The 13,842-nt window shown below is 35.8% G+C and overlaps 1 protein-coding gene across 5 annotated transcripts in view; it reads right to left on the bottom strand.

Annotated features, from left to right (window-relative positions):
- RNF180 (ring finger protein 180) overlaps window positions 1–13,842 on the bottom strand; it is a 265,704-nt gene that overhangs the window by 215,279 nt on the left and 36,583 nt on the right. For 4 of the 5 annotated variants that reach the window (XR_002339808.1, XM_013984809.2, XM_013984810.2 and 1 more), the window contains exon 2: window positions 13,416–13,550. Coding sequence is in view for 4 of the 5 variants with exons in the window: in XM_013984809.2 (XP_013840263.1) it covers window positions 13,416–13,550 (135 nt within the window). In the remaining variant the exon portion in view is untranslated. Of the gene's footprint in view, window positions 1–12,483; window positions 12,599–13,415; window positions 13,552–13,842 lie in introns of those variants that run through there. The other variant, XM_021077092.1, reaches the window with a different exon arrangement.

The following is a 13,842-nucleotide window of genomic DNA, read 5'->3' as shown; positions in this document are numbered from 1 at the left end:
AAAAACCCCCTAAAGTCAGTAGAAGGATGGAGATAATAAAAATCACATAAGAAATCAATAAAATGGAAATTTTTTTAAAATGGAAAAAAAATCAATAAAAATAAGAGCTAGGTTTTCTGAAAGGGTAATAAACGAAACTGACAAACCTCTGGTCAGGCTCACCAAGAAGAAAATAGAGATGACCCAAATAAACAGAATAAGAAATGAAAGAGGAGAAATCATAACTGATACTTCAGAAATACAAAAAGAAAAGAGAGGCAGAGAGAGAATACTATGAGCAATTATATGCCAAAAAATTTAACAACCTAGAAGAAATAGACAACTTTCTAGACACATATAGGCCACCAAAACTGATTAATGAAGAAACTGATAATTTGAACAGACTGATCATTGAAGTGAAATAGAATCTATCGAAGGAAAGAGAAAGAAAGAAAGAAGAAGAAAGAAAAGGGAAAAAATAAACAGGGGAGATTCTGTTGTGGCTCAGCAGATTAAGGACCCAAAGATCATCTCTGTGAGAATGCAGGCAGGTTCAATCCCTGGCATCACTCAATGGGTTAAGGATTTGGCACTGCTGCAAGCTGTGGTGTAGGTTGCAGATGCAGCTCAGATCCAGTGTTGCCATGGCTGTGGCACAGGCTGCAGCTACAGCTCTGATTCAAGCCCTATCCTGGAAAATTCCATATGCCATAGGTGCAGTCACAAAAAGGAAAAACAAAAACAAAAACAAAAACCACTTTCTACAAACAAAAGTCTAGGGCCAGATGGCTTCTTGGGAAAATTCTACCAAATGTACAAGTAAAAACTTGTATCACTCCTTCTCAAAATCCTCCAAAAGACTGAAGTAGAATTAACACTCCTAAAGACATTCTATGAAGCCACCATTACCTGTACACCAAAACTAAACAAAGACATTGCCAAAAAAAGAAAATCATAGGCCCATAACTCTCATAAATATAGATGTAAAATTTCTCAACAAAATATTACAAACCTAATCCAACAATAAATAAGAAAGATGATACACCAAGATGGATTAATCCCAGGGTCACAAGGATGGTTCAACATATGCAAATCAATCAATTTGATACACCACATTAACAAAAGAAAAGATATAAATCATATAATCATCTCAAAAGATGTCCAAAAAAGCATTTGATAAAATTCAACATCCATTCATGATAAAAGCTCTTACAAAGTGAGTAAAGAGGGAACATACTTAAACATAATAAAAGCTATTAATGACATACCCACAGCCAATATAATACTCAGTGGTTAAAAAGCTGAAAGCCTTCCCACTAAAATCTAGAAGACAAGGATGCCTAGTCTCACCACTTCTCTTCACTAAAAATTGGAGGTCCTTGCCACAGCAATCAGATAAGAAATAGAAATAAAATGTATTCAAATTGGTAGGGAAGTGGTAAAGTTGTCATCATATGCAGATGACATGATACTATATAGAAAACTCTCAAGACTCTACACAAAAACTACTAGAACTGATAAATTCAGCAAGGTAGCTGGATACAAGATTAACACACAGAAATCAGCTACATGTCTTTACATTAACAATGAAATATCAGAAAGTAAATGTAAATAAACTCCCTTTTAAAATCAAATCAAAAATAATTAAGAATAAATCTCACCAAGGAAGTTAAAGACATATGCTGAAAACTACAAAGCTGAAGATGAGTCAAAAAAATGGAAAGATACCCAATGCTCTTGGATTGGAAGAATTAACATTGTTAAAATGACCATACTACCCAAAGCACAGTACAGACTGAATGTAATCACTATAAACTACCCATGACATTTTTCACAGAACTAGAACAAACAATCCTAAAACTTATATAAAATCATAAAAGATCCAAATTACCAAAGCAATCCTTAGGAAAAAGAATGAAGCAGGAGACATAACACTCTGAGATTTCAGACAATACTACAAAGCTACAGTAATCCAAACAGTAGAAAAACAGACATATGGATTGACAGAACGGAATAGAGTGCCCAGAAATAAACCCATACAACTATGGACAATCTTTGATGAAGCAGGCAAGGATATACAATAGAGAAAGACAGTCTCTTAAGCAAGTGATGTTGGGCAAGTTGGACATCCATATATACATAAATCAATGCAGTTAAAACACATCCTTACAACATACACAAATATAAACTCCAAATGGCTTAAAGACTTAAATATAAGACATGACACCATAAAAGTCCTAGACAAGAACATAGGTGAAACATTCTCTGATGTTAATTGTACCAATATTTTCTTAAGATAGTCTCCCAAAGCAACATAAATAAAAGCAAAACAAAACAAAACAAATCAATACAAATAGGATGTAATCAAACTTAAAAGTTTTTGCACAGCAAAGGAAACCATAAACAAAACGAAAAGACAACCTGTGGAAGAGGAGAAAATAGCTGCAAATGGTGTGACCAACAAGAGCTTAACTTCTAAAATATATAAACAGCTAATGCAATTCAATAATAAAAAACCAAACAACCCAATTGGAAAATTGGCAGAAGACCTAAATAGATATTTCTCCAAAGAAGACACACAGATGGCCAAGAGGCATATGAAAAGATGCTCATCATTTTTAGTTATTAGAGAAATGCAAATGAGGTACCACCTCACATTAGTCAGAATGGTCATCATTAATAAGTCTACAAATAACAAATGTTGAAGTGGGTATAGAAAAAAAAAAAGAACCCTCGAGACATTGTTAGTGGGAATTAAACCGGTGTAGCCCCTGATTTTTAAAATATTTTCTTCAAATTACTGAAAACTACCAAAAACGTGCATTGATAGCAGTGGCTCATTTTTACTTCTGTATTCTTAGAGAAAATTCATTTAAAAATATGAACTTTTAACAACTGGCTATGCATTAGCCAAGGGCCATCACAACAAATTTAATTGGACCATATAAACCTATTTTTTTAAGGAAACTTGGGAAAATGAGAGGAAGTGACTCAGTAAAAATAAGCCTTGTAAACTTTACCTAAATACCATGCCTAAATTTAATTTTTGAAAAACAGACTTAATCTTACAAACATCAATACTTGTACACATTAACTCCTTCAACTAGGAGCTGACAGGCAGATTAGTATAAGTAATGAATTTTTTAAAATGCTCTCAAAGGGAATACAAACTGGAATTGACAAATATGGTCATCTTTACTTCATTATTAGATTCAAATTTTTTTGACTTTTCAAGGTTCTTTTTCTCTATGAGCTAAATAAATAATTATTTCTACATTGGTACAAAGAATAAAATATTATGTTAAAGTAAGCAACCAACCTATCAATATTTATTGGGTCATCACTAGACACAGTGTTGATCATATAAAGGAAGTAAAGAAACATTTATATGCCAGGGACTGTGCTTTACCTTACATGTATTATGTCATTTTACCATATTTCATTGTGCATATTTTGTTATTTCATTTTATCATATAAAGTGAACATGATACTTAATCACATAAAACTGATTATGATACTAAGAAACCACTGAATATTATAAATTCTAGAGAAGTTTTTAGGGTCACACCCACAGCATATGGTGATTCCCAGGCTAGAGCTATAGCTGCCGGTCTACACAACAGCCACAGCAATGCCAGATCTGAGCTGTGCCTGCAACCTATGCTACAGCTCGGGGCAACGCTGGATCCTTAACCCACTGAGCAAGGCCAGGGATCGAACCCACAACCTCATGGTTCCTAGTCAGATTCATTTCCACTGAGCCACAATGGGAACTTCAATTCTAGGGCAGTTTTATGAACAATTCTATGAGAATAAATATTGGAATTACAGTTTTTGGTATGTGAAGAAGGCTTTACAATGTACCTGTTCTTATTTTTACTGGGTAACAGGCATTTGTACTCTGCTTACTATGCCCAGGCATTATTTTAAAGGTTGTATTATTTTAAAAATAAGGAAATTGAAACAAGAGAAAAATAAGTAACTTTTATGTAACATGTCCAAGGTCATACAGTCCATGCAGTCTGGCTTCAGAACTCAAGTCACTAAGTTTCCACTGTTACTTCCTATAATGAATAAATACTATCTTTTATAGGGCAATCACTTTTCTTATATCTTTAGCCTAAGTATGTTTTAAGGCACAATATTACTATTCTTCCCAAGGGCTTACAAAAAAAGCAAAGTACAACCAACAAAAGCAAAGCAAAACGAACAAAAACTGGAAGCACAAGTTACTTTTAAGTTAACCAAAAATAACATATCAACTCATACAGAAGAAAGGTAGCATTAGAAAAAAATTCCAGTTGATTCTCATGTGAGACTCTCAAACCAATCTCCTTGTTTTGAGAACTACTAACATAAAGCAAGTACATGTTTTTCTCTAAATATTTAAAAGTTAAAGCATACTTTCATGAAAACAAAAAAGATGAAAATCAGTTACAGCAATTTATACCAGTGGGAGGAGTATAAAAGGCTAGGTTAAGAGTGTATAGTGTTGGCATTCCCGTTGTAGCACAGTGGAAATGAATCCAACTAGGAACCATGAGGTTGTGGGTTTGATACCTGGCCTCACTCAGTGGGTTTAGGATCTGGCGTTGCCGTGAGCTATGGTGTAGGTAGCAGACACGGCTTGGATCTGGCGTTGCTGTAGCTCTGGTGTAGGCGGGCAACAACAGCTCGGATTAGACCCCTAGCCTGGGAACCTCCATATGCCGTGCATGAGGCCCTAAAAAAAAGATTGTATAGTGTTGCTTCCTTTTCTGAAAATTAAAAGTGGCAAAGAAAATCAGTATAAACACGGAAGCTTCAATTATAAGTGAGACTGCCAACCACTTTAACTGTAATTATACATACTATTTTAGAAACACAGACACATGCATATATACATGCATGAATAACATCTATATTACTTCCAATATAATTTTACAGGTAAAATAAGACATAAAGTTATTAGGTTTATAGTATACAATCACTTAATTTTTAACAATCACACAAATATATGTGATGAAACAAGTTTTAATGGAATTATTTTAAGATGAAAGATTAAACTGGAAGAAACCTCATTTGAGGAAATTAAAGCCTTTGAAGCAGTGGCACAGGAGGTTATCTCCTTGAGGAAAAAATAAACTGAAAGTTACAATGATTGCATTATGAGGATTTTTAAAACTTTATTATACAGATTTTTTTATGTCTCAAGTTTATTATCTGGGCAAAGGAGGAAGGGAAGGACATGAAAGCTATAGCCAATTTTACCTGACGCTGTCAGAAAACATTGACAAAATATTCTGCAAATGAAATAATTCGTTCAAGCAGCAGAGGGAGCTAATGCATTGTTATTTTGTTTTTTCTTTAAGGGTAGGGAATGTTTTCAGTTGATGTGTACAATGAGAACTTAATTTTAAAATTACAAATTGTATGCATTACCTTTATCATTTAATGATTGTTAAGAGTTTTAACTAAGAACAGGTTAAATGTAAAACGTTGACATAAATGATTTAATATCATATATAATATTTTCCTTTAGCCAACAAATTAAAAATGAGCCAAATATATTATTTAACTACAGCAGTTATAAACACTGCAGGGAAATAAATCAAGTATTAAAAATGTTATTTAGATTAACATTATTAATTAAATGTTTAAAATGGTATAAACGTAAAGGAATCAGACTCTATTGAATGGCCTGATATTTCTATTTGTACTAGGAGAAGGTACTTCAAGGGTGAAAATGTTTTTTACTCAAAGGTCAGAATGAATGAACAAAAAATTGAAAGCCTCACTTAAAGCTGTATCCTGTATCCATTCTTTCTACCTTTCTAATCTTACTCCTTCACAATTACCAAAATGATTTTTTAAAAATTCAGTGATCAGAAGTTCTAGTCATGGCACAGTGGAAAAGAATCCGACTAGGAACCATGAGGTTGTGGGTTCAATCCCTGGCCTCGCTCAGTGGCTTGTCATGAGCTGTGTGTAGGTCACAGACAGCTCGGATCTGATGTTGCTGTGGCTTTGGCATAGGCCAGTGGCTGTGGCTCCAATTGGACCCCTAGCCTAGGAACCTCCATATTCCCTCTGGGTTTGGCCCTAAAAAGAAAAAAAAGAAAAAAAAATCAGTGATCATGTCATTCTTTTTCACTGACTTCCTAGCTCTTAGAATAAACATAACAGTCCTTAATTTGTCTTACAAGACAAAATAAATTATCTAATTAATACACATCTTTCTAGCCTCAAATCCTGCCAAACTTCCTCTCTACCTCTGCACTCCATCATAGAAATCTTATAATTCCATGAATAAATCACATTCTCTCCACTACAGGGACCTTGATACACTGGTCCCAAAGCTTGGGATGCTCTCCCTCTTGGACTGCCTTAGGTACTCATCCACCATCTCTTTATACAAGTCCCTTCCTCAGAAAGCCTTCCCCTTACAACAACAATCCTCTGTCTATATCCTACCCTAATGGCTCCCTACATGTTTCCTCTTTTCCACTTACACAGTTAATAATTTAGTATTTATTTATGATTAAGCAGTATCCTGAAAGCTTCACAAAGACAGATCATTTCTGTTCCACTCTTCATCGAATTTCCAGGGCCTATTACAGGAAGTATCATGTCTTACTTGGTTTGAGCTTCCATAAGAACAACAGACTGTGTGGCTTAGACAACAGACATTTATCCTTACAACCCTGGAGCTAGAAGCCTAAGATCAAACTACCAGCATGTTCAGGTACTGATGAGAGCTCTCCTATTAGTTTGCAGATAGCTTCCTTCTTGCTATGTCCACACGTGGTGGAGAGAGAAAGAGATCTCTCTCCCTCTTCTTTTTATAAGGCACAGGCTTACTAGATTAGGGCCCCACTCTATGACCTCACTTAACCTTGATTACCTCCAAAGGATCTATCTCTAGATATAGTCCTTTTGGCAGTTAGGACTTTAACATGTGAATTGGGGGTATACACAATTCAGTCCATAGCTGGTAAGACAAAGTATGTAATAAATACATACTAACACAAAGAAAGGAAAACAAAAACATTTAAAAAGTAATAGCCACCTATAGCCAACTAATCCATGACAAAGGAGGAAAGAATATACAGTGGAGGAAAGACAATCTCTTCAATAAGTGGTGCTGGGAAAACTGGATAGCTACATGCAAAAAAAAAAAAAAAAAAAAAATGAAATGAGAACATTCTCTAATATCATACACAAAAATAAACTCAAAATGGATTACAGACCTAAAGGTAAGGCGATATACTATAAAACACCTAGAGGAAAAAATAGGAAGAATTCTCTTTGACATGAATTGCAGCAATATCTTGTTTGACCCACCTCCTGGAATAATGACAATAAAAGCAAAAATAAACCAATGGGATCTAATGAAACTCAAAAGCTTTTGGACAGCAAAGGAAACCATAAAAAAAAAAAAAGACAACCCACAGAATGGGAGAAAATCTTTGCAAACAATGCAATAGACAAGAGCTTAATCTCCAAAATATACAAACAACTTACACAACTCAACAACAACAAAAAACAAACAACCCAATCAAAAAATGGGTAGAAATCCTAAGTAGACATTTCTCTAAAGACATACAGATGATCAACAGGCACATTAAAGGATGCTCAATATCGCTAATTACTAGAGAAATGAAAATGAAAACTACAGTGAAGTACTACCCCACACTGGTCAGAATGGCCATCATTAACAAGTCTACAAATAAAAAATGTTGCAGTGGGTGTGGAGAAAAGGAAACCCACTTGAGCTGTTGGTGAGAATGTAAACTGGTACAACCACTATGGAAAACGGTATGGAGGGGCCTCATAAAACCAAATATAGAACTATTATATGGCCCAGCAATCCCACTCCTGAGCATATATCCAGGCAAAAATATAATTCAAAAAGATAATGCACCCCTATATTCACTGAAGCGCCATCCACAATAGCCAAGACATGGAAACAACCTAAATGTCCACTGACAGACGAATGGATTAAGAAGATGTGGTACATATATACAATAGAATACTGCTCAACCATAAAAAAGAACGAATTGATGCCATTTGCAACAACAGGGATGCAAGTAGAGATTCTCATACTAGGTGAAGTAAATCAGAAAGAGAAAGACAAACACTATATGATATCACCTATATGTGGAAACTAAAATGTGGCATAAATGAATCTATCCACAAAACAGAAAGAAACTCACAGACATAGAGAATGGACTTGTGGATGCCCACGGGTGGCAGAGTGGGATGGACTGGGAGTTTGAGGTGAGCAGATGTAAACTACCGTATTTAGAAAGGATAAGCAGGAGTTCCCACCATGGCGCAGTGGCAATGAATCCGACTAGGAACCATGAGATTGCGGGTTTGATCCCTGGCCTCGCTCAGTGGGTTAAGGATCCGGCGTTGCTGTGAGCTGTGGTGTAAGTCACAGACACATCTCAGATCTGGCGTTGCTGTGGCTCTGGCGTAGGCCAGCCGCAACAGCTCTGATTAGACCCCTAGCCTGGGAACCTCCATATGCCGTGGATGCAGCCCTAAAAAAACAAAAAGACAAAAAAAAGGAAAGAAAAGATAAGCAATGAGACCCTACTGAATAGCACAGGGAATTATATCCAATCCATTGGGATAGAACATGATGGAGGATAATATGAAAAAAGAACATATTTATGTAAATGACTGGATCACTTGCTGAACAACAGAAATTGGCACAACATTGTAAATCAACTATAATCCAATAAAAATAAATGTAATAAGCAACAAAAATATGATTGATTTCATTATAGCCCTTGAAAGGATACCACTACAATAATAAAGCCAGAGAGAAAATGAGCAAAATATCTAACCAAAAAAGGTGGAGGAGGAGGTGTACAATCCAATAATCAATTCAACAGTCTTCAGTCATATTCTGGCCACCACTGTATTGGCAACAGTATCATAATGATAAAATAACTCCCAGTTCCATGATGGAAAGTCATAACCCAATAATTACGATGCTTTATAGTATGTGTTGGACCATTCTTCAGTTAACATTTTTCTTAACTCACTGTAATCTGGTATCTGCCGCTATAACTCTCACAACTATAAGGAACACTGACCAATGATCTCCCTTTTGCTAAAACCAATGTATGCTTTTAATCTCATTCAGAGTCTCTACATATGGCCATACAGTTTGTACGCCATTTCTGTACAAGTATGGGGGTACCTTTCACAGACTAGCATCCTCTACAAGTATGCAGTGTACAACCTGCACATTAAAGGCAGAATCTTACTTTTTATCTCTCCCCACAACATCCAATACTAGTAACCAATCCCTTTTTCTGAAAGATGTTCACCACTTGACTTCCACAGCACAACACTGTATCCTGATTTTCAATCCTATCTTCCTCAGCACTCCTTTTTTCTTTGTGGGTTTTTTTTTTTTTTTTTTTCCGTTCCTTAAATGTTCCTAGGCCCTCTTCTTTCTCACTCCATTCACACTCTGCATGGTGACCTCATCTACTTTTTACTCACCACTTACATGCTGATGATTCCCTAATCCACACTTTTATTTCAAATCTCTGTTCTAAACCCCATACAACCAGCAGCCTTCAAGAAATTTCTATTTAAATGTCTTTTAGGCCACATATACTTGACATGTTCAAAACTGTATCAAAACTGACTAAAAACTAAAATTTTGGATACCATTCCTGCCCAAAACCCCTACTCCATCAGACCTCAGAGATCACAGATGGAAATCAATTCTGCTATTTTAGGTTTTTATGTCCCCCCCCCCCTTTTTAGGGCTGCATTTGTGGCATATGGAAGGCTAGGGGTCAAATTGGAGAATCAGAGCTACAACTGCTGGCCCATGTCACAGGCATAGCAACGCAGGATCTGAGCTATGTCTGTGACCTACACCACAGCTCATGGTAACGCCAGATCCTTAACCCACTGGGCAAGGCCAGGGATCCAACCCGCATCCTCAAGGATACTAGTCAGGTTCGTTATAACTGTGACACAAGAATTCCTATTTGTAGGGTTTTCAATGTTTATTTTGCCTTGAGTTCTGGCTCTTGGCAACATTTCACGTATTCCTGGTCTGAAAGTAGAGTAGGAGTCCCCTTTTGCCCCTGTGGACATTACAGACTGTCTCAAGAATTCCATTCTAAATTTCCAGTCACGTTGCCTTACTTACTACATGCCAGTGACTAGAACACTAAAGCTCAAATGTCCCAGATTCCCTTACAGCTCAAATTCCACATGACCTAGCTTCCAGCAAGCTGATAAACTGTTCAATATTAGGAAAGCAGAAGCGATGAATGTGTTTGTGCTCTTTCTTCTAGCAAGCTTGGTTTTGAATGTACTTGTTTAATCTGCTGCAAAAGCTAGTGATTCCGGTGCCCAGTTCCTAGTTTTGTGGGGGCTGAGAGGAAGAGTGTGTCTTCCATTTCCTGGCATTGGATAGAGCTAAAGAAACATGTTCTGGAGCCAACATCTATGGATGCTAGTTTCTCCGTTTCCTGATCCTCTATCTTCTTCTGAAGACCATTTCATATAGACATGGGGTGTGAAAGATAGGAGACAAAGTCCAGGGTTTGCTCAGGGCTGAAAGACTCTTTTTTTTTTTTAACTTTTTTATTTTATTTTTTTAAAAGTGTTCCATGGTTTGTTTTCCTGACATATCTCAGTCTTTGAAAAATAATCATGTTAAACAATTTTTTCTCAAAACATTTAAATTTAAGCAGCCTACATTCCCACCAACAGTGCAGGAGGGTTCTCTTTTCTCCACACCTCCTCCAGCATGTGTTATTTGTGGACTTACTAATGATGGGCATTCTGACTGGTATGAGGTGGTATCTCGTGGTAGTTTAGATTAGCATGTCTCTAATAATCAAGGATGTTGAGCCTTTTTTCATGTGCTTGTTGGCCATCTGTATATCTTCCTTGGAGAAATGTCTATTCAGATCTATTGCCCAATTTTCCATTGGGTGGTTGGCTTTTTTTTGCTGTAGAGTTGTATTAGTTGCTTGCATATTCTAGAGATTAAGCCCTTGTCAGTTGCATCATTTGAAATTATTTTCTCCCATTCTGTAAATTGTCTTTTTGTTTTCATTTTTTTATATCTTAATTAATTTATTTATTTATTTATTTTTATAATTTTTTTATTTTCCCACTGTACAGCAAGGGGGTCAGGTTATCCTTACATGTATACATTACAATTACATTTTTCCCCCAACCTTTCCTCTGTTGCAACATGAGTATCTAGACAAAGTTCTCAATGCTATTCAGCAGGATCTCCTTGTAAATCTATTCTAAGTTGTGTCTGATAAGCCCAAGCTCCTGATCCCACCCACTCCCTCCCCCTCCCATCAGGTAGCCACAAGTCTCTTCTCCAAGTCCATGATCTTCTTTTCTGAGGAGATGTTCATTTGTGCTGGATATTAGATTCCAGTTATAAGTGATATCATATGGTATTTGTCTTTGTCTTTCTGGCTCATGTCACTCAGTAAATGCAAATCAAAACTACCATGAGATACCACCTCACACCAGTCAGAATGGCCCTCACTAATAAGTCCACAAATAGCAAGTGCTGCAGGGATTATAGAGAAAAGGGAACCCTCCTGCACTGTTGGTGGGAATGTAAACTGGTACAGCCACTATGGAGAACAGTTTGGAGATACCTTAGAAATCTATACATAGAACTTCCATATGACCCCGCAATCCCACTCTTGGGCATCTATCCAGACAAAGCTCTACTTAAAAGAGACACATGCACCCGCATGTTCATTGCAGCACTATTCACAATAGCCAGGACATGGAAACAACCCAAATGTCCATCGACAGATGATTGGATTCGGAAGAGGTGGTATATATACACAATGGAATACTACTCAGCCATAAAAAAGAATGACATAATGCCATTTGCAGCAACATGGATGGAACTAGAGAATCTCATACTGAGTGAAATGAAAGACTCTTTTAAAGGGTATCTCCTGTATAAAGACGGGTTACAATATCTGTATAAAGGTGAATGAGAAACAAACCTGTTGCTCAGAAGGACAAAGAAAGAAACTCGTCTATTTCAACTCTTGTATGCAGTAGAAGGAAAGGAAAAAATTTTCCCTCAGGGTACTGAAGAATTTCTTAAAAAGTACAAAATAATTGATAAATTATGGTACATTCAAAAATGGCATACATACTGTTTAGGAAAAAAAGGAGCAAACTACATATAAACAAAAAAATGAGCCTCTAAAACATTATGCTGAGAAAAATAAGTCAGGTACAAAAGAGCATATGATTCCATCTGAATGAAGGTCAAGAACAGGCAAAATTAGTCTATGGTGACAAATATCAATATAGTGTCTGTCCTGTTAGAGGGAGAGTATTGTCTGGAAAAGGGCAAGACAAATTTCTGGGGTGATGAAAAAAAGTATATCTTGATTTGTTGTGTAGCAGGGCTGAAAAAAATTTGTCAAGTAGTATGCTTTTTATTTTTTACTCTATGTAAATTACAGCTAATAAAATACTTACCATATTTTTTTCCCAATGAAAATGTTGTCTTCAGTGTAAAAAAGTATCTGATATATAGTAAGTATGCAACCAAAGTAATTCACTAGTGTCAGTTCAAGGTGGCTAATCTGTTAGACTGGATAGGAAAGAATCATGATCAAATGTGTCTGAGGCAAAAAATAAAACAAACAGCCTCTCAAAGAAGAGGAAGCAAACAAGAACAAGTAATTATACCCATTCTTTCTGCAGAACTAAGAATTCCCTGCAAAGTCCATGGATTACTACCTGGTTTGGACCTCTCTGATACTGCCTCTTGAATACTGTTCTTAGGGAAGTTGAAGGGTTTTTTTTGTTGTTCTTGTTTTTTTTTTTTAAAAAAAAATAGTTATTTTTATTTTATTTTATCAGGACAACAATTAAATGCTTTTAAATATTACTCAGGTTTTCTTATTTAAAATTATACATCTCCTCCCAGGCCCATATTGAATACTACGTATATGTGTGTGTGTGTGTATATATGTATAGTATATATGTACAGTACATGGTGTATGTGTGTGTATATACATATTCGGGTTAACATATATATAACACACATTTTTACATAATTTAAAATAGGTTTTCTATTTTTAGTAGGCTCTCAAATTTAAATGTGTGATAATGACTAAGGTTCACTCATGTGGAGGTTAAAAAAATGGACTATTATCTTCAACTTACACCGGTGACACTACACTTAAAACTTCAAGGTCATGTTAACGTTAGCAGCCAAAGGTAAAATTAATTGCATCTGTGGTAGGGGCAATGCATTCTGAATACCACTTTGAAATGTTTTCAGTGGACCAGGTAAAATAAGGTAAAAGCTAAGTCAGGTGTTAGGGGATAAGTGTGAATGTGCAGGTGTGCCCCCAGCATTCCTATAAAAGGAAATTGAAAATTATAGAGTTAGCACTACTCACCTTAATCACTTGATCCTCAAGATATTCCATGAAACAATCAGAACTTGCTATACATTTTCTACATTTCCAACAACGAAGAATACTTATTTCTTCTTGATTATGATTTTTAGTTATCAATTCTTTACTTCTCTTCATCTGTGGAAAATTAACACATTTTTAGAATATTAAACTGTGCAGGTTAAACTTGATTTTCTAAACCCTTTAAACAGCATTAGCTACATGTAGACCAGGAGGAAGAAAATTATGATTTCCTCAAGTACCTAAGAGTCTTAGGCTAGGAGCACTCTATACACTATATTCAGGATTAATTACAATAATGATGCATTACATTAATGACAACCAGCTTATTTTACTTTTGTGTAACATTTTATATCTATTTCTTTCCATCTGTTCTCACTAAAAGTGGTAAAACACAACTACTAAAGAG

Source organism: Sus scrofa, chromosome 16 (genome assembly GCF_000003025.6).
Source record: "Sus scrofa isolate TJ Tabasco breed Duroc chromosome 16, Sscrofa11.1, whole genome shotgun sequence".
NCBI classification, from domain to species: Eukaryota; Metazoa; Chordata; class Mammalia; order Artiodactyla; family Suidae; genus Sus; species Sus scrofa.
Note: the sequence above shows the minus strand (reverse complement) of the source record. Positions and strands in the feature narration are given on the sequence as shown.